General features: G+C 48.8%; 1 protein-coding gene across 13 annotated transcripts in view; it reads left to right on the top strand.

Moving 5' to 3' along the window:
- Ppp4r1 (protein phosphatase 4 regulatory subunit 1) overlaps nucleotides 1-18887 on the top strand; it is a 50931-nt gene extending 32044 nt beyond the window's left edge. For all 13 annotated transcript variants that reach the window (XM_078030455.1, XM_078030457.1, XM_078030458.1 and 10 more), the window contains 10 exons: nucleotides 3130-3647; nucleotides 8726-8898; nucleotides 10443-10538; nucleotides 11080-11265; nucleotides 12180-12341; nucleotides 14418-14518; nucleotides 16062-16182; nucleotides 16266-16400; nucleotides 16677-16818; nucleotides 17988-18887. In XM_078030455.1, the coding sequence (XP_077886581.1) occupies nucleotides 3130-3647; nucleotides 8726-8898; nucleotides 10443-10538; nucleotides 11080-11265; nucleotides 12180-12341; nucleotides 14418-14518; nucleotides 16062-16182; nucleotides 16266-16400; nucleotides 16677-16818; nucleotides 17988-18151 (1798 nt within the window). In that variant the 3' untranslated portion in view covers nucleotides 18152-18887. The remainder of the gene's footprint in view (nucleotides 1-3129; nucleotides 3648-8725; nucleotides 8899-10442; nucleotides 10539-11079; nucleotides 11266-12179; nucleotides 12342-14417; nucleotides 14519-16061; nucleotides 16183-16265; nucleotides 16401-16676; nucleotides 16819-17987) is intronic.
- Nucleotides 18888-21169: the final 2282 nt, after the last annotated feature.

The following is a 21169-nucleotide window of genomic DNA, read 5'->3' on the forward strand; positions in this document are numbered from 1 at the left end:
CTCCTGTGTCTCCTAGTCTCTCTAGGATGCACTGTTCAGTTTACATTTTGCTAGACAAGTAGATGGTTCAGCCCATTGTTCCTTATTTGATTTTGTTGTTGAAGATATTAAAATTTCATCTTAGTGATCAGAGAACTTCAGACCTAGGACAGTTTCACATTCTGAATGACATTTTTATTAGGAGCTTTTTATGTTTATCTGTTTGTTCCTTCCTGTCTCAATTGCTGAAAAAATATCTTGTTAATATAAATTTTAAAATTTGGTTTGAATGATTTCAGAAAAATTATACAAATACCACAAAGAATCCCACATATCCTTCATCCAAATTCTCTGGATATTAATGTTTTACCATATTTGCCTTACTGCTGGTTATTTTTAGAACTCATTTTGACATGATATTCTTTTTACTTTTTTTAAACACTTTACTGTGTATTTTTTCAAAACACACACATTGCCGGGCACAGTGGTACAAGCTTGTAAACCCACCGGCTCAGGAGGCTAGGCAGGAGGATCGCAAGTTCAAAGCCAGCCTCAGCAACTTAGTGAGAACCCTGCCTTAAAATAAAAAGGACTGGGGATGTGGCTCAGTGCCCCTGGGTTCAATCCCCAGTACCAAAATAACCCCAAAACCAATACACACAAACACACATACGATTAATACATAACTTCAGTGACCAACATAGGAAATTAACAAAACACTATTACCTAATCTGTAGACTTTATTCAGATTTCACCAGTTATCCTACTAAAGTTCTTAATAACAAAAGGAAAAAAAAACACATTTTAATAAGAACAAAATGACCAAAGAACACATTCAGCACACATGCTTGTTTTTTAATAATAGCACAAGCTTCAGAAGCTCTTTTGAGAAGGAAAGGATCTCATGGCTCGTCTGGGCAGGTCCCTCATGCTGATGCAGTAGAAGTAAGGAAGGAGCCTTGTGGGGCTTTATGTCAATGTGTTAGCAGCACCGGGTCAAAACAGGCAGTCCGGGTTCTTCAGTTGTGACACAGCTGGGCTCCATGTGCATGCTCTGTTTATAGATACAGAATGGAAGAGAAATATCTATCATTGTGTGGTGTGTGGTCAGATAACGTTTATATATTTTTGTTTTCTCTTTAAAAAATCTTCAATAGTCGTGTTTTTAAATATGTTTTTTTAAACGTGGTGAGCAGTATGATGAAAGGGAATTTCACTACCTCACGAGGACGCTGGTGGTGGCTATTGAACTGTGACCTTGTGTGGTGTTGACCCTCCTTTTGCAGGGTTCCCTTAGCCTCCTGTTGGGATGTCTTTTACTGTGTGTATTTAAAAGCGCATGATGTACTAAGGAAATGCCCTTATTGTCCCCCTCCTTTTCACTTTAAAAATGCACACACACATTGATCCACCCTGTCCTGCTCTCCTCCATTAGTCCGCCCTAGGGTTTAATCCATCCCTCACCCCAAAGATGCTACCTTTCTTCAGAACACATCATCACTTGGGGGCAGGTCTGGAGTCACTGTGTCCTTCTGACCTCCTTCTTTGAGAGTGGCCTTAGGAGAGAAACGTTTCTGATAGTGTCCTCGTCCTCAGCCTGCCAACGCCGTTTCCTCTCTCCACGTCAGAACCGTCTGGTGGTTTTCCTGGCTGTTGCCCCTCTCCTCGGCTCCTGCCTTTGTGTGCCAGTTCTTCTTTGAAGACGTTTCCTCCTTAGTCTCAAAAGCACTGACTGGCTCTTCTCAGTACTCCTGCCGCTTCCTCCATGGCTTCCTGGTGCCCTCCCCTGCCCCTTCCTGTGCTAAGTGTGCCTGCTTCTCCGCTTACAGCTGGCTCTTGTTGCTTTATTTGATCTTTTTAATTTTTTTTTTCTTTTTTTTGGTGTTGGGTATTGAACCCAGGCGTGCCTAACCACTGAGATACACTCCCATCCCTTTTTGTTTTTCATTTTGAGACAGGGTCTTCCTGAGTTGTTGAGGTTTGCCTCCAACTTGAGATCCTCCTATCTCAGCCTCCCGAACTTCTGGGATTACAGGCATTTGCCACGGTGTCCAGTGATCCTTTCTTTTATTTGCTTCTAACTATGATCTCAAGAGCAAGATCTACATCACATTAATATTCAGATCCTCAAAACTCATTTTGTTTCCTGACTCTAAGTAGGTGCTCAGTAAATGCTTACTAAATTTAATTGAGACAGATAAAACAGGCAATAAACAGTAAAACTTAAGATAGCACTTTGGTTTAGATGACAGATGGCAGTAGTTAGTGGACTTCAGTTGGGAAACTGTTAATTTTGCTTACCAGTTAAATCTTGCCTTCCATTTGGAAAAATTTGGGAGTAGAGATGGAAATTATGGAAGAAATAAAAATAATTCTTTGTTTGCACTTAAGTAGATTCATATATCTCATGAGACAGTTAATAAGTACATTTTCTACTATTTATGTAAAGCTCTTTTTCTTTTTTTGTGTAAGCAAAAAAGCTTTTAATTCTTAGCTTTCAGCATGTCATTGGAGCAGAGTGGCAATATAAATAATGCCAAAAATCCTATAAATTAAAAGTCGTGTGTATCATCAAATGCATGTAGGAATTGCCTCTTATTATTTTTCTATAGTTGCTTATTGAAATTAGTATGGTATTGTAGAATCCTAGAATTATTTTTTTGTTGGGGGGGTTACCAGGGATTGAACTCGGGGGCACTGGACCACTGAGCCACATCCCCAGCCTATTTTGTATTTTATTTAGAGACTGGGTCTCACTGAGTTGCTTAGCCACCTCACTTTTGCTGAGGGTGGCTTTGAACTTGTGATCCTCCTGTCTCAGCCTCCCAAGCTGCTGGGATTATAGGCGTGTGCCACTGTGCCTGGTGCCCAGGATTCTTTAATGTTACCTTCTCCCACTAGTAGTACTTGAATAGCTAGAATTATGCTTAATAGGTGTTTACATCTCTGAACAAAGAACAGCTAATGGAAAAAGAAGCATTCTAAGTGATGGACATGAACAATTCAATTTGTATGGATGATAATTTGTAATATTTAACTTGTCAAAAGGCTATATGTAATATCTTTCTTGGATTTGTTTTCCAGTAATTGTTTTATTTATGCTTTCATGTTTTTGTGTGTGTTTTTTCCCCAAAAATGAAACAATAAAAGGATCAGAAATCAAGATGTCCTAGAGGATGTACAAATCAGGCCAGAGGATGTTCCTTCAGATCTCAGAGTCACTAATTCCAGTATTAACCTGGAAAACTTGCTGGAAGGTCCTGCTTCGGAAACATCCAGGAAACCTCCAGGTGAAATCAGTGTTCCAGCGGACAGCTCTTTACTTTGTACTTTGTCCTCAGAACTTCATCAGGAAGCAGCTAGTAATGAGAATGACAGAAAGCCTGGTCACTACAAATCCACCTTCCGGCCAGAGCCTGGCACCAGCTCGCAGGATTCTGCTCTCTTAGATCAGGAGTTGTACAACTCCTTCCATTTTTGGAGGACTCCTCTTCCTGAAATAGACCTTGATACGGAGCTAGAGCAGGACTCTGGGAAAAGCCCAAGCCCAGAAGCAGCACCCGAAGTCCCTGTGTCATGTTCTCCAAATATCACCATGGCCACCAGGAGGGAACTTGAAGAAATGATAGAAAACCTGGAGCCCCATATAGATGATCCAGATGTTAAAGGTATGCAGGTGTTAGGTTACTTCTTTATTCTAAAATTGATGTAAAATGTGACTTTTCAAAACCTTTTTCTAGAATAATTCCCTCCTTTTAAGATCAATAGATGTGTTTGGGTTTTGTTGTTCTTGTTGTTTTCTTTTGTTATGAAGCTCTCAGGTAAGGTAGGCTCATCACCGTGTTCTTTATTGGAGTGTGCAGGGTTTGTTGCTCTGCCGGTTGCCCTGCCTGTTGGAATGTAGGAAGAGGGTGGAGCAAGTGGGCCCAGCCAGTGAGGGAAGAGGCACGCTCCCTGCCCCTGGGAAGACATGGCCTTCCTGATGATTCCTGGGCCCTTTGGGGAAAGCCAAAATGTTATTTAAACCAAAAAGTGATTTTGGAAGATCCCATAAGTACAAGTCTTCAGATCTTATATTACTTTCTGAATTTTTTTATTTCCTTGTTTGTTCCAAAAACTAAAATTTCTAAACTGTCAGTTTGCCCAATATTGAGAAATGTCCATTTCTGAAGTAGATAAAATGATAGCATCAGTATCCTTTTAAAATGGAGAAAACATTATGTTTGAACTTTAAAAATTGCATTGGCATGGTCAAGTTAGCAATTGTCTTTATTTGATTTTCATTTATTGTGATTTTTTTAAATAACTTTCTATTATAATTTTACACTTGGGAAAAATGAATATGATTAAAGGCTAACTCCTGCACTTGGTGGTTGAACATTAATTGAAAAGTAATCAGTTTCTTTTTTTTAACATTTATTTTAAAAGAGTTATGGGGGTGTGATTTCTATCAGTAAAAGTCATGCTTTTGATTGGATGGGGTTAGATGGGGAAGCACAGGCAGGTAGCGCCACACCCCGGCGAGTCTCGCTCCCTCCACACCCTCTGGGTGCTGCTCTGCCCTTTCCAGAATGCTGCCAAGTCGGCACAGAGCCCTCGAGTCTGACCAGGATCAGCCCTGTGGCATGTCACTAGTTCACTCCTCTTATTATCTGAAACCGGCACGAGCGGAAGACTGAATGTTAGCAGGGTGCTATGGTCTTCCCTTCCAGGAGTTCATTTCCACAGAAGCCTTGGGGCTTTACTTTGTTTGCTTCCTTCTTCAGTCGCAGCTACTGCTATGGAGTTTCACCATGTAGCAAGGGCTGAGGATTTTATTTTGTTTGCCAAACACAAATCCTGACCCAGATCTCACTTGTGTCCCCCTCCTTTCCGGTCTACCCCAGTGAGAATCAAGCACAGAATTAGACCCCAGACTAGGGCCGCGGGAGCCACCAGTGCCTTCACTCTCTCCCGCTTTTCATTTGTCTTTTTTTATTAATTACCCACTTAAATTTGATAAAGTATTAAACTTCGATACCTCATATTTCATTTTCTTAAACTCCATTTTTATGAAAAAAATATTGCCAGCTGGTCCTCGAGCCTATCCTGGGAGTTCTCGTTTTATCACAGTGCCTGTTGGCTTTCAGACACTTGCAGGCACTTTTAAATTGTTAATTGAAGTGTTGAATGAATTTTAATTTTTCAACAAATAAAATAGCTTCTTCCATAGTTCACTTTTTATAAAAGACTTGTGTAAGGGCTAGGGCTGTAGCTCAGTGGTGGAGCACCTGCCTCACACATGTGAGGCACTGGGTTTGATCCTCAGCACCACATAAAAATAAATAAAGATATTGTATCCAACTACAACTAAGAAAATATTTTTAAAAACTAAAATAAAAGACTTGGGTAAATGCACCTTCTAGGATATGACTTTGTTTCCTTTCTTTTTTGATCCTAGGGGTTGAACCCAGGGGAGCTCTACCATTGATCTACACCCCAGGCCTGTCCCACTTTTTTTTTTTTTTTTTTTTTTTTTTTTTTGAGACAGGGTCTCACTAAGTTGCTGAGGCTGGCTTTGGACTTGTGACTGTCCTGCCTCAGCCTCCTGAGCCTAGCTTATGACCCACATTTCTGAAGATGGCTAATACTGTACTTTTTGACTTAACATTACATTGTAACTTTATAAGCTACAGCTGAGAGATTTCAGTGTAGATACTGTCTTGTGATCTAATCTAATTCAGCTCTGTAACCTGGTAGATTAACAGTTATCATGTTGTTCTGTCCACTGTGGCAAGGATTGCTGTACATATTTCCTTGGCAGGTTGGTCCTTCCTTCAGTAGTACTGACCAAGCACCTGTTGAGATGGTCACTGTATCAGGACTTAGGAGACGGCAGCTGCAAACCAGACAGCGATCCTGAGATTTGAGGCAGAGGAGCAGATGGTGTGGTGCTGGGGGTAGAACCGGGGCCTGAGTGTGCTGGATAGTGCACAGAGGCTCAGCCACTGAGCTGCACCCCAGCTCCAGGGTGCAGAATTTTTGAGTGCTTGATTTTGTTGAGATCTGAGGGCACACATACTCTGTGTTAAATAATGCCTTAAAAGAATGGATGTTAATTTGGGGTGCTTTTTATTTTCTACTTATGCCTTTGTAGGGCAGTCATTTCTTCAAACTGTCAGAAAACAGTGATGTGTTCCAAAGGTAGAACTTAATCTGAGATTGAAAACAAAGTTCTCACCAGGGAGCACACCAACAAAGTTGGTGGCCTCGTGGATTTCTTCTTGTTGGGCTTTGTAGGGGCTCTCACAACAGAGCTTGTCCACTGTCTGCCAGGGAAGCCCTTTCAGGACACTCATGGACACTTGGCTTCAGTCCCATCTGATCCCTTTCCTTGTAGCTGTGCTCTGGGGACAGCAAGACTTAGTGGATTTCTTCTAAGGCAGCTTTCACTTCACGGTCTCGCTGATGTCCATCTTGCCTTCCTGTGAGCACGGATATTTTTTGCTGCCTTGTGGATTTGGGGTATGACATTTAGCTGTGTCTTCTTAGATAACATTGGGAGTCCTGTTTTGTGGGAACCCTTTATTGGTTAGAGCAGATAGATCCTTGTGGGAAGATCTCCGTGTAGATCCCACATGGTGAGATACCTGACTTGCAGAGTGGCTAGGCAGATCCAGGTAGAACAGGGAGCAGCCGCTGAGCAGAATGCCTCCCTTGGCTGGACCTGCCACAATGAGGTCCACACACTGCATAAGATCTGCTCACAAAGCTACTGATTTCTTTCTTGTTTGGGTCCAACTGAAGAATTAGGCCCATTGAGAGTTTATCAGAAAAGCTGTGTTGTTCACTGTTTAAAATCAGTAAATTACTGTTGGCCTTAGGAACTTCTAATGATCACAGCATGGTTGTGGAGAGTGGGCGATCCCAAAGGGTTAGCTCAGCTGTGCCGGTCCCTTCAGGAAAAGACCAAAGTTTGAAGGTTTCAGGTGGTCCCCATCTCTTTGATGTGTCTCTGGGGATTGTGTTTCTTCATAGATTCATGGTTCGTGCCACCTAAAAACCTGCTGAGCGTGTGATTATATGGCCCCGTTCCCCTCTCGGAGTGCTCTATGTTTGTCATTGGAGTTAGATGTGCTAAACCCTTATAGTCTGGAATGATCATTTCCATTGGGAATGACAGTAGTTGGCTGTGGGTGACACATAACACTGAATCGGCTGTCCCTGTAGTAACTCCAGAGTCCTGGGGGGAGAGACACCGTTCCAGCAGCTCTCTCTCAGAGCAGCAGCCTGAGACTCTTGGTAAAGCAAGCAACAGATAGATTTCAGTGTTGCTCACAGACTCTTAGTTCTGAGGCCCTAATTCTGGGTCCTGGGGTTTCAGTCTGCACTGCGAGTGGGAGGCAAGCCTGGGTGAAAGTCTCCTTAAGTTCCTCACCATTGCCCTTTAGATCCTCCTAAAATCCCAGCAGTAGCGAAGCTGAAGATTCTGTCTTTTTCTCTGGTTGGAGAATTTAAGCTTCAATTCTGAGGATGCAGCTCTAGGTTCCATTTCAGTTTTCTGAAAAAGATAAGTTCACAGTGTAACTCATTTACATTTTTATGAACATAAAAACTTACAAAATGCACCAACACGCACATGACAATGGGAAGGATGCAGAGCACTTAGATAAGGGACCTGTGTCGGATGTTCCATAAGAGGCTGGTGTCACACTCACTTCCAGGGTGCTGGCGATGGCCAGGCATGTGCCTGCCTCACTTGGTAGCGGCCACCCGTATAATGGTATATGGTGTGGCCTGCTGTGCTGCTGTTGTGCTTCAGCTGGGGAATCTTGAAAGATGCCAGGAGGAATAGAAACGTCTGTAAAGAGAGCCTACAAATTGCCACTGAGATTCTGAGAAGAGTGAGCGAGAGCATGCTCCCACAGAACTTGCAGGAGTCAGCACCACGGTTTATTAACTTAGCCCATGACAACCTGCTAGAACAGGGCTCCCTCTGAGCGCACCTCGCATCCCCGTTGCCAGGTACTGACAGGGCGCACTGTCCAAGTGCTGCAGGCCATGTCACGCGCTTGTTGATCATTTTTTTGAACATGAACTTTGTATTCAAGTGGAGTGCTACTTGGAGTAGGTGCTGAGCAGTGCATTTGCTGACCCTCGCGAGAGTGGGGGGTTAGTGAGGATGCTTTTCTGTGGCTGTGAATCCCTTGCTGAGGGAGGCACTGCGGTCGCCAGGTTGAAGAACCGCTGCTGCTGAGTTGTCCTCTTGGTTCGCTGCGAGGAAGACAGCGTTTCTATAGGGTCCCTGATCTTGGGACATGTGGCTTCTTTTTCATTGTCAAGAAGAACTAGAGCAGAGCGAAGCAGAATGAGATGGGAGAGGTGTTCAATGTTCTGAGGAGCATGCGCAGGGGCCTGTGTAGTGCCCGCTGTAACGTTGGCAGAGTCTGCCAGCGGGCTCACGCACTACCAGAGGTGGTCCACTCTCTCGACTGACTCCTTTCATGTCAGACTCCAGTCCCTCTAGCACCTAGGTAGCATCTCTCCTCCTGATGCAGAGCGGTGTGCAGTAGCGGGTGGAGCGTCTGACCCGTGGAGGCCTATTAGCATGTTAGTGGTCTCCTCTGGAGGGACTAATGATTTATGATAGTAGACATTTTTTTCAGCTTTTTGATGCAGTGTAAAAACTTTGATGGTGCCACGTGCTGTGCCGTGGAGGAGCACGCCAGAGCCCGCCCCGCTCACTGTCTCCCTCTTCTGCCTGCAGCACAAGTGGAAGTGCTGTCGGCCGCACTGCGCGCTTCCTGTCTGGATGCTCACGAGGAGACCGGCAGCGTGGAAAAGAGAAGTGACCTGCAAGACGAACCGGGTATAAATGAGCTACCAAATTGTAAACTAACTCAAGATGATTCTGTGCCTTTAATCTGCGATGCCGTTGAGGTAACGAACCACGAGGTGTTGACCGCGCGACAGCGGTTTGCCTCAGCGGCCTTGGTGGGGATGGCTGTGGCTAATCACGTCTAGTTAGCACGTTCTGGGGCTGCCGGTTTACCACGTCCTCTTGCACAGAGTAAAAGCGACTGTCCACGTCCTGTCCTTGTGACGCTGTGCCGTAGTGAATGCCTGGGGAGTGCCCCAGTCCTGCCTGGGGCCATATGGTGGGCTTCATGCTAACGTAGCTCACTGCAGTGAAATAGTCTTACTGGAAACAAAGCCCTTTATTAAGAATAATTAACTCTTCCCTTTTCTTTTTGGAGAGGTGCTTTGTTTCTGGTCGGACCATTTCACTGCAGCAAGCAACACAGTGTTCTGAGAAGATCGGGACTTGAGGCCACGTTGCGGAGGGCCAGTGGCATTGTCTGGACTCGAGTGTGAGGGTGGGTACTGTTACGAGCCTCGTCGTCACTGCGCTCTTGTGAATCCACATGGTCCTTCCCTGGTCTCCCACGACAGCCCCAGCAGCCAGCGGCAGTTGCTCTGTCCCTTCTCCCTGGGTGGTTTAAAGGCAGAGAGGGAACATGCCACTCATTGCCAGAATCCAGTGGCCCCAGGTCCTAGTGGCTCGAGTGATAAGCTCAGGAAAGCGCGCTCTTACTCTTTGGGGACGGCAGGTTCTTGGAGCTCTGGTGCATTTGCTTTAGTGTTTGTCGGGTGACGTCTGTTGTGTCAGAGATCTGCAGAACACCAGTGCTCTGGAGGGAAATGCCAACTGTTTGTTGGAGTTTTGACTGCTGTGCTATATCTGCATTTTAGATGGTTTTTTATTTGTTGGCTTTGTGTGAAGAGGAGTTCTGTGGTTAAAAGTAGATGTTTCTGAATTAGATATTAAAGAGCCAAGAACAAACAGAAGAGACACTGTGTATGACACCCAGTGGCCTCTTGAACAGTTGACTGAAAGAAGCCTCGGAGTACTGTTTTATGAATGAGCTAATTCAAAATATTTAGTCCATTGCAAAACTATTTTCAAATCTGCTTCTTTAAAAAGTATTTTTTTTTTAGTTGTAGATGGACACAATACCTTTATTTTATTTGTTTATTGATTTTTTTCAATGTGATCCCGAGGAGGGAACCCAGTGCCTCACACAAGCTAGGTAGAGTGCTCTACCACTGAGCCCAGCCCCAGCCCCTCAGATGGACTTTTTAATCACTCTCATTTTCCTGGAGTGAACATTCACAGATTGAACAGCTTCTTAGCAAGCTTGCTTTTAAAGCAGAGGAGGTTCTCACGGGCCTGGGGCTGGGCTTGTGTGTGCTCATGGTGCTGGGGATCAAGCAGGGCCTTGGGTGTGCGAGGCAAGCGCTCTGCACGGAGCTGAGCTGCACCCAGCCCAAGGCCATGTGTGTAGAGACTCTTAAAAACCTCAAGAGTTGATATGTGTTCCTATCTGTATGGCAGCCTTGAGAGGTAAGTAGCCTAGTAAAATGGTTTTAATGAGGACAACTTGGAGGAGAAGGGCTCTCTAAGCATGTCTGTTTCCCAACAGGGCGTGGACTCCACTCCTCACTATGCCCATGACGACTCGGACATGAGCACCAGCAGTGGCTTCAGCCCTGAGGAGGAGAGGCGGGCCAAAGTGCAGGTGAGCCCCGCTGGGTGGGATTGGGGGGATCATGCTGGGCGAGGACACGCAGCAGGGAACCTCGCCCAGGGCCATCCCCGCCAGGTTCCCTCACAGACCTTCACAGGTCTGTGAGCACACGGGTACCCCTTTTCACCTCTCAAGAGAAGCAGGATCATCCCAGGCCACCACAGTGTGGCCTTATCTGTAACTTAGCTTTTAAATTTAGTAATTAATTCTAACTGGTCTTTATGCTGTTTATTGTTTAAGATCTTAATTAGCTCTAGTTTTGCTTTGTACACACACATGTTTTCCTTAGTATGTGTTTCTTGTCTCTTTGCAATTATTAATAGCCTAAAATTCAACATTAAAATCCAGGTGTTTAAAAGTGACGTGGTAGAACACTTGCCTAACACGTGAGGTCCTAGGTTTGATTCTCTACACCACATATAAAATAAAGGTCTGTTGACAACCAAAAAAGTACTTTAAAAAAAATAAGTAATTTTTACCTGATTTATATCTAAACTGCTCAAAATGTGTTACTGTCCTCTTTATTCATTAGGATGTTGTGCCTCAGGCTTTGCTAGATCAGTATCTGTCTATGACGGACCCCTCTCGTGCACAGACGGTTGACACTGAGATTGCTAAGCACTGTGCGTACAGCCTCCCGGGCGTGGCCCTGACCCTCGGCCGGCAGAACTGGCACTGCCTGCGAGAGACCTATGAGACCCTGGCCTCGGACATGCAGGTGGGTGAGGCTGAGGTGGGACCAGGCACCCTATACACACAAGGCCCACATTTTTTGGCTTTTAAAGCCTAGAGAGTTTCTGTTTCAGTCAATCTTATATGAGTGAGCTTAAAGGTCATGTCAGAGAGTGTTTTGCATCAGGATTCCAGCGTCTGGCCTCTGGAGTGTATCGCAGGTCTTCATTTGAATGGAACCACAGGGGCCCCATCTCCATAGAGTACTAGGTCCTCTGCCTTGGAGTTGATGGTCTCCATTCCACAACATTCTCGGGGCTCCTGTGCCCGCCTGTCCCCTCTCCTCATCAGACATCTCTGTCTCCACCTGTTATGTGTGAACCTGAGCGAATGGGTATAAGTCAAGTGTAGGGGCTGCTGTGAAGCTATTGGTGGAAATGCTTCTGTAGGTGAAGTTTTAAGTCACAGTGTCAGTTTTTAAATTAAGGCCATGTGGAGGAAAAGATGTTTTTAACTTAGTTTCCTAGCAAATGAGATTTCTGTTGAGTTCTTTTCCAAGGGCTGTACACAAAAGATTTTCCTATTCTTGTATTTAAGTTGTCAGTTCCATACAAACAAATTTTATTGGTTTTTATCTAAGACTTGAAACAACTTCTGAAGATTCAAGTGGGATGGAGCCAGGTAGCCTTTGAGTCCTGTGGACATCAGAAAATCAGGGACCTAATGGTCATAGAGTGGCAAAACTGGTCCATTAGGGATTCCCCCAAGCATCGTTTTCTTCATAAATGAAAGGGAAATGGAAAGCAAAAATATATATATTTTTTTTAATTCTCATAATAGACGTTTAAAATTTAGAATCCATTATTTCTACTATTATGTGTTTGCTCTTATATTTTGAGATTAATATTCAAAGTACTGTGCACTTGTATTTAACTTGCTAACGTAGCTTTTGTTCTGCAGTGGAAAGTCCGAAGAACCTTAGCATTCTCCATCCATGAACTTGCGGTTATTCTTGGGGATCAGTTGACAGCTGCGGATCTGGTTCCAATTTTTAATGGATTTTTAAAAGACCTCGATGAAGTCAGGATAGGTGTCCTTAAACACTTGCATGATTTTCTGAAGGTAACTTTAAAACTTTTCACATAAAACATAATGAAATTCCAATATAAATCTAAAATTTTGTTTATGTTTTGTGTCTTTGGTGATCAGCAGGATTTCTGTGTGTTCCTTTATAAGGAAATATACCCCTGAGTTGGTGGTAAGATGTGACTTGAGGGGGAAAAAAAGCCTCATTCTGATAAAGTTTGCTCGTGTCATTTAATTTTTTTCATTCAAATTTATGCCAACATTCATTTTTAAACAAATGTGTACAAACATGTACCATTTTCTTTTTTGGCATTGTAGAATAAGATAAACGTTTAACCTCTTAGGAACCGTGGGCTTGTGTTCTGTGGCCTTCCAGGGCCTGGGTTCACAGATGGCCTGCTTCTCAGACTGTCACCTTGAACTAGTTGTCCTGGGGATGGAACCCAGGGCTAGCCTCTCTGCCACCACCCATCTTAAAGTAGTTTGAATTAGAAAAGTAATTGTATATGGAAGAAATTATAATCCTGCTTTTGGGGGGGAAAAACTGACTTTGTTAGACTATTTTATACAGAGCAGACTGAAATTTTTTTGTTTCAATAATGTCCCTTATAGCTTTTATCCCTTTAATTCAAAGTCCAACTAGAAAGCACATGTTGAACTTAAATGTTTTAGCTCTTCCTCAAAACATTTTCCCTATTTTTTTGTTTTGTTTTTTGGTGGGGTACCAGGGTTGCACCCAGGGGCATTTAGCCACAAACCCAGCCATTTATTTATTTATATTTTGAGAGAAGGTCTTGAGAAATTGTTTAGGGCCTTGCTAAGTTGCTGAGGCTGATCTTGAACTTGGAATCCTCTTGCCTTGCCCCCCCCCCCCCCAGCTGCTTGGATGACAGGTGGATGCCTCTGTGCCTGGTCACATGACTTCTCAGTGCCACTGACATTTTGTGAGAGTCCAGCTGGGTGTTCTGCATGTTACCCCCTGGTTTGGATTTGTCTAGGTGTTGCCATGCAGCTTGATTCTGATTAAGCCGGGGCTTTCACAGGCATTGTATTGCTGGTGACGTGTCTGGTCATGGCATCGGTTCGATTCCTGCATTATGAACCTTTCACCCTTGGGATCAGCAAGAAATTGCTGAGCGGATGCTGTTGAAGTCTTGACATCTTTTTCCCTAGAAAAGATGCGCGGTCCTTTCATCTCCCTTTCATCTCCCTCTCCAGTGTGGCCGCGGACTTAGAATTCACTTACTCGGAGTCTCGTTGCCCTTGTCTGTCTGAGCCTGGGCAGTGGGGGCCGGAGTGTGGAGCTGTCTGTGGGCAGGCCTGTACGTCGAGCCCACCGTGCACTGTGCTCCTGGGCACCTGTCTGTCGGGCTTTTTCAGGAGACAGGAGCCAAGAAGTTGTTTTGCTCTGAATTATTGAGTTTGCTTTTGAAATTGAAGTGAATTGTCCAGTACTTGTAAATGTGGAAGGTGGTGGAGAGCTGCTTGGCCTGGCTCTGGCCCTTCTTCTCCCACTTCCACATCGCTTCCTCGGCTGGCATGAAGGCTCATTCTGTGCAATGCTGACAGCTGGTCGCTCCGGTGTCCTACAACACTCGTGGGATAGTTTGGGAATGACTCCTGGTCAGGGGGCTCTAGCAACGCCCACAGGTGTCGTCAGCGTTTCCTCGGGCTCCACCTGTCCTCCAGCTTTGCCCCTGTGGGGCAGGTGTCTGTGCTTAGTCGGCCCGTAGACACGGGCAGAGCAGTTGTCGGGTGCATTTATCTTTTTGCTCAAATCTTCATTAAGCACCTACTCTGTGCGACAGGGCATTCACTGGCCTTGTCGCACACGTGGGGGCAGTCACTGTTTCGGGGTGCATGTGAGGGGAGCCCAAGGGTAGTATAGGCCTGCCGCAGCCTCAAGGGAGCCAAGACTTCTTCGAGAGCAACAGTGGCTCTGTAGGCCAAGTGGGTCACTTGGGAAATCGAGTCGAGGACCTCTGCTACACGCTGCCAGTGAGCCCTGCATCTCTAGACCACTGGGCAGCCACACTCGAGTCCACTCTGCAGCAGGCCAGGGGCGGCACCTCTCCTCATCCTGGTGAGTGAGACGCTGTGTTTTGTGCGCAGCTCCTTCACATTGACAAGAGGAGAGAGTACCTGTACCAGCTGCAGGAGTTCCTGGTGACCGACAACAGCAGGAACTGGCGCTTCCGTGCGGAGCTGGCTGAGTAAGTCGGACTGCCCTCCTCTCTCCCGCTTGGAGCAGGGCCAGGTCTCTGGCAGTTCCTTGGGCACTTCTTAGGGTGCAGGGCTCCATCTGCTGTGAGAGAGGTGCGAGCTGCCCTGGCCCCCAGGCTCGCTGTGGCATGTCACCCTTCCGTGGCGTTGGCCTCTCTTGCTAGCATGCCACCCCCACCCCATGGTAACTGGGGCTTCTCCCTGCAGCAGGCGACGTTGGCTGGACGTGAGCCAGGGGCCTTTGCTCAGGAAGGCTTCCCACCCCCACTGGGTTGCAGCATGTGCCCGCCCTCCCTAGCGCTTCCTGTAAGCCTATGCCCATGGCCTCCCTCAGGGGCCTGGGGCTTTCCCTACATGTGAGAAAAGGCCCTGGAGTGCCCTATGCCACCCAGTGTTGTTGACACCTGAGGGACCTCCCTCCTGACCCAGGGGAGAGGACCCTGTAGGCGACAGTTTACAAGTAGGCAAGCACCTGTGTCCGGCACCTTCCAGCCACTGTGCAAGCCCACACCTGGCCTGGGAAGCCGGCTGCCTTTCCGGTGGCTTCGTCTCACCTGTGGCAGCAGGCACCTCTTCCACCCACACGTTACGCAGGCCAGACTATTGGTGTGTCCCACTTGTCATTCTGGGAAGTAATGCTCTTTGATGTCCTAGAGGTCCTCAGGTTCCCCCAGACAAGATATGCAGTTTCGGGGGGGGGGGTCCTCTGCGGTCATCCCTGGAGGCTGCTGGAGTCCCAACAGGTGCATAGTGGCCCCCTGTTGTGACAGGAGCACAATAGACCCCCTGTTCTGCTGAACTTCCTACTGAGCACACATGTTTGCCAACGGGTTTCTCAGCTCGTCCTGTGGGAAATGTGCCAGGCTCCAGCTGAATACTCCGGGAAGGGCTTTGCGCTTTCTCAGTGCCTTAGTCTGTCCTGTGTAGCTGTCACAAAACATGGGATTCTGGCCAGTATGTAAAGGAGAGTTTATGTGCTCAGAATTCTGGAGGCTGGTCAGTGTAAATGGTAGGTGCTGCTGCCTGGCTCTGTCACATCGTGGCACTGAACAGCAAGGGAATGAGCCACCATTTGAGCCAGAGGCCAAGGGGCCAGGCTCACTCCTGTGATGACCACCCTCTGGGAATTCACCAGGCCAGGGAGACCTGGCCATTCCCACAAGACATTGGGCCTCCACTGGTGGGGGCAGCGCACCATGATCTGGTCACCTGCCCCTGGTGCCACCTCCCAGAGGTGCCGCCACCTCATCACTGTCACTTAGGGGCCATGCTTCCAGTGTGGACCTATGGGAACAAGCCACAGGACAGAGGGCCCAGAATTCCACTGCTTTGTGCTCCTGGCATTTTGTGTGTCTACGCGGTGTGGAGTGTGCGTCCTGGCGACCGCAGGCTGTGGTGGTCTGGGTGGGGAGGCCTGCTGTGTCCCACGTGGCTCTGTCCCGTGGTGTAGTCTGAGATGAGTGGCCTGTGTTTACTTGCCATCTGTGTCTGGACATTGGCTGGCTCTTGATGTCCTGGTGTCCATCTTTGTAGGCAGCTGACCTTGCTCCTGGAGCTGTACAGCCCCCGGGATGTCTACGACTACCTGCGTCCTATAGCCCTGAGTCTGTGCGCGGACAAGGTCTCCTCGGTCCGCTGGATCTCCTACAAGCTGGTGGGTGCACGCCCTGGCTTCCTGGCAGATTCCGCTCCCCGGCTCTCAGCAGAGGCTGGCCTCACTGTCCGTGCTTCCTGCAGGTCAGCGAGATGGTGAAGAAGCTGCATATGGCCACACCCCCGACCTTCGGCGTGGACCTCATCAATGAGCTGGTGGAGAATTTTGGCAGGTGCCCCAAATGGTCTGGGCGACAAGCCTTTGTCTTCGTCTGCCAGGTGAGCAGGCCCAGGGGTGCCCCTGGGGATCGGCCTGGCGCCCTAGCTGGCCACCCCCATCTTCCTCACCCCTGCCTCCTCACTGCTGGGGACAGAGCCCACCAGTGGCCTCTATGTGGCTCCTGGTCTCCGCCAGTCCTTCCCTCCCTGCCAACTGGGCACCTTCCCTGATGATAGTACGCACGCTGTTGCGCCGTGGGCCACTCCACGTCCATGTGCTCCCACACACCCTGTGCGCCAGAGCCTGCCCCGACTCCCTCCTGTGCCCTCCTCCAGACTGTCATCGAGGACGACTGCCTCCCCATGGAGCAGTTTGCTGTGCACCTGATGCCACACTTGCTAACCCTGGCGAACGACAGGGTCCCCAACGTCCGAGTGCTGCTCGCCAAGACCCTGAGACAGACTCTGCTGGAGAAGGGTAGGTGGAGAGGGCTGGAGCGTGCAGCGGGAACAGGCTCAGGATGGCCAGGAGCCCCACGTGTATAGGAGTGCTCTGGTAGCAAGGCACGGGGCGCAGCCATAACGGGCTCCTCATTAGTGCTCTGTGCTTTTTTTTTTTTTTTTTTTTTTTTTTAAATCTTGGGCACTTACCATTTTTACAGCTGAAAACAATGATGGGGGCGGGTGCTGGCATGTGGCTGTGTGCCAGTTGCTGCCTGTGCACACCGTGTGGCTGTGGGGCCAGGCTAGCTGGATGCAGTGGTGCACGCCTGTAATCCAGTAACTCAGGCCCTGTCTCAAAAATTAAAATTTTTAAAAAAGGGTTGAGAATGTAGCTTAGTGTAGAGCACCCCTGGGTTCAATCCCAGTACCACACATTGCACCCCGCCCCCCACACACACACATAAAAATGTAAAAGGATAAAATGGCTAGAGAAGAAGGGTTTGGCTTGGTTTTTAGAGAGAATGTATGTGTGTGTGTTGGGGGGGGGCGTGTTGGCAGTGTTTTAATAGCTAAAAAGCAGTTTTTTGGGCGGTGGGGGAGGGAATTGAACTCAAGGGCACTTGACCCCTGAGCCACCTCCCCAGCCCTATTTTGGATTTGATTTAGAGATGGTCTCACTGAGTTGTTTAGGGCCTCACTTTTGCTAAGGTTGGCTTTGAACTTGAGATCCTCCTGCGTCAGCCTCCTGAGCTGCTGGGATTACAAAGAGTATATTGTGTTCATGTCTTTCTTAGTTTTCATATTCCTTAGCTGTTCTTTTTCTCCTTTTTTCCCTAATTTGTTGTCATTAGTCATAACCGGCAGTAGACTGCATTTTGACACATTGTACGTACATGGAGTATAGCTTCTCCTTCTTGTGGTGGAACATGCTATAGAGTCACACAGGTCATGTGGTCAGTGTGAACACAGGTGCCAATGTCTGATTCACTCTGCTGTCCTTCCTACCCCTGGACCCCCTCCCTTCACTTCTCTCTGCCCCATCCTCCCCAGCTGCTCTAAATGAGATGCCCCATGTCATAAGGACATGTGAGTGCCGTGCGTGACCGGGCACGGCCTGTGCGACACTGGTAGGCAGGCCCTGTTGGTGGTAGCTGGACTTCCTCCTTGCTGATGGTGGCTCACGATGCCCGCCTGTCCTTGCAGAGTACTTCCTGGCCTCTGCCAGCTGCTACCAGGAAGCGGTGGAGCAGACCATCATGGCCCTGCAGATGGACCAGGACAGCGACGTCAAGTACTTTGCCAGCACCCACCCTGCCACTACCAAAGTCTCCCAAGATGCCGCGAGCACAGCCTCCTCGACCTACTAGGTGCCCGAGTCCTCCTGCCTCCCCGAGGCTGCGCCCTGGGCGGGGCAGAGGGAGGGAGGATGGACCCTCCCCTTGCAGACTCCACCGCAGGCGCCTGGCCCACACCGAGAGCAGGGTGAGTCAAGAGCAGTCCAGTAGACACGACTATCTTGACTTCAAGGGAAGTAACTTCTCAGAGGATTATAACTGTCACCGAAGCCTTAACTCCTTCGTCTTCCTGACTGACGACACTTGAACCACAGGCATCTCCCCTGTGGCCGGGACTGGCTCCCCCAGAGCTGCGCTGCTCTCTCCCTGGTCACTGAGATCCTCGGAGCCAGAGGCCACGCGCATCCAGGCGGAAGACCTTCAGCATTGCTGTCTGCCGCTGGGCCAAGAGTCCCGCTGGGCGCAGGAGGAGGAGGCTGTGGGCGGGTCTCCCGAGGGCTGAGGCTGACACTGCAGTGGAGTCTGATTTTAACTCAGATGCAGCATATTGCTGTGCACACTTACAGACGTTTGCTGATGTCTCTGTCCTGGAGTTTCTCATGCTGGTCATGACTGAAGGAGATTTCTTAGCACGCATATTGTTACGTCGGGGTTTTTAACTTGATCATGGTCAGCTCCGAGGGGCGACTTTTCTTCACATGCTGTACATACCTGTGACCACTCTTGGGAGTGCTGCAGTCTTAATCATGCTGTTGGAACTGTCGAGGCACAAGTTTCTTGTCCAAATAAAGTTTATTAATAAGATCTATACAGAGAGGCGTTTACACTTTGGATTGTTTTCTAGATATCTACAAATAAATGCAATTTGTGACCTGTATTAATGATTTAGTATAAATGGGGAAACTAGATTAAAATATTGGTCTTTTAAATAGCGCGGTGGTCTGTCTGGACTCTGCCTGTGTTGTCTGCTCGAGTGTCCTCTTGGCAGAGGCCAGGCCTCCTGAGCTTCCTTCCGCAGCCTCAGGTGACCAGAACAGGATGCTAACCCGGGCGTCTCGGCCTCGTCTATAAAGTAGGGTCAGTACCCGCCCTTCCCACAGGAGGCCATCAGAGGTGCTTCTAGAAGGTGCCGTGTATATACCTGGCGTCCCCCGAGCCCAGGGTGAAAGCCCAGCACTCCCTGGTAGTAGTGCTGCTTACGCACGGTGGGGACTCCAGGAAGTGGACCCTGGGTGGGGTGGGGAGGTACTGGCTGCCTCCTGTGTGACCAGCCTTGGTTTGTTCTTGCATCATGGGCCTTGGGGTGGGGGGCGTCCAGGCGAATGCCAACCAGCAGATGGGTCCCACTGGGTCCCAGGGCGGGCGTCAGAGCAAGAGCGCAGTGGGGCCTCCCAATGTCCCTTAGCCGAGATCCGAGGTACGGGCTTCCTGCTATTCCCACCGTGATGCCCTCTTCCCTCAGGACTCGGCCCTGTGCACTGCACTGTGTCCTGCACAGCTGCCTTTTAGAAGGTGGCAGTGGGGACGTGCTCTTGTGTGGAGAGCTCATGCCTGGGGTGTCTGAGTGCCCAGGCCGGTTCTCTAGCTTGGTGCTGCTGCCCTCCAGTCCCCTCTTGGTTTCCCCGTGTGACCTCAGTTCCCACGTGAGTGGACACAGGCACCGCATCATTTAGCAGCTCCCATCAGCGCGTCCCAGGTTCTCCCATGCTGGGCCAGCTGATGAGCCCCTCTCTGGCCTCCCCTCGTCTGCTGGTGGCTGTGGTGTGCATGGTGAGCTGAGGGATGGCCTTCCTTCACGAAGGGGCGCTGGGTCCTGTCCACTGTGCAGCCCTCACTGCACAGGCTCTACTGAGAGAAAACTGGGCATCTAAGCAGCATGGAACCGTGCAGAGAGGGGACCTGTGTCCAGAGCTCATGAAATCTTCATCCAGGATGCAGAAAAACCAGCAAACATAAAAAGGTGACATTCCCATAACAGTTGTCTGCGCTGGCATGGTGGCCACACCTGTCATCACAGCCACTTGGCCACACTTGTCATCACAGCCACTTGGCCAAGGCAGGAGAGCGAATTGTAGGCCAGTCTGGGCAGCCTAGTCAGCCCCTGTCTCAAATACGGGCTGGGTGGTAGCTCAGTGGTAAAGGGCCCGGGGTTCTCTCCCCAGTACCAAGGACAACAAACATAGCATGTAGTCCCGGGCACAGTGGCCCACGCCTGTCACCCCAGGACTTGGGAGGCTGAGGCAGGAACATGGCAAGTTCAAAGCCAGCCTCAGCAACAGTGAGGCCTAAGCAACTCAGTGAGGGCCTGTCTCTAAATCAAATCCAAAACAGGGCTGGGGTGTAGGGGTCGAGGGCTCTGGGTTTAATCTCCGGGTCACCCCCACCCCCCCAAAAAAAAACCCAGCATGTAAATAATACAGATGGGAATGAATGCGTAATAGGGTCTAATGCGGGAGCTAATCTGAGACCGTCCTGAGCCACTGGGGGCTTTTGAGAAACTCTGGGGATGGAGAGGACAGCCACATCTTTCAGTCCCCCAGGAACTGGTGTGACTGCAGTTTCCCACCCCCAGCCTCCCCTGGCAGCACCCGCCTGCCCTCCCCTTGTTTGGGAGGAGGAAGTGTGTCCACCTGGACGGGTTCCCTGTGGCCCTTGCCGACTCCCCCAGGAAGCCAGGCTACCTGCTCGGCTGCTTGAGGGGCACGTGAGCTATGTCCTGAAGTCCCAGCGGTTCTTCTAGAACCCTCTGACTCTCAGGGTCAGCCACGCCTGAGTGGTACAGTGGTCAGTGTGCCTGCCTCTGGCAGGGATGCCTGCCTCGGGGGTCTGCAGCCACAGGGCAGGGACGCCTCCTTGGGGCTTGTCATCCTCTCTGGACATTGGTGTGACAACTGCTCCCTTCTCTTGGTTGACATTGGGCCAGTCTATGTCCAGGGGAGCGGGTTGTGCCTGGCCTGGGAAGGTCGGGGCAAAAGTCCCCAAACAGTTCAGGGGCTGCGTGTTCATCAAGACTGTGCTGACCGCTGAGGAGAGATAACACGGGCAGGCCCAGCCCCTGGTGCGCAGGGCTGCTTCTGTGGACAGTTCAGG

This window comes from Ictidomys tridecemlineatus, chromosome 13 (genome assembly GCF_052094955.1).
Source record: "Ictidomys tridecemlineatus isolate mIctTri1 chromosome 13, mIctTri1.hap1, whole genome shotgun sequence".
Classification (NCBI taxonomy): domain Eukaryota; kingdom Metazoa; phylum Chordata; class Mammalia; order Rodentia; family Sciuridae; genus Ictidomys; species Ictidomys tridecemlineatus.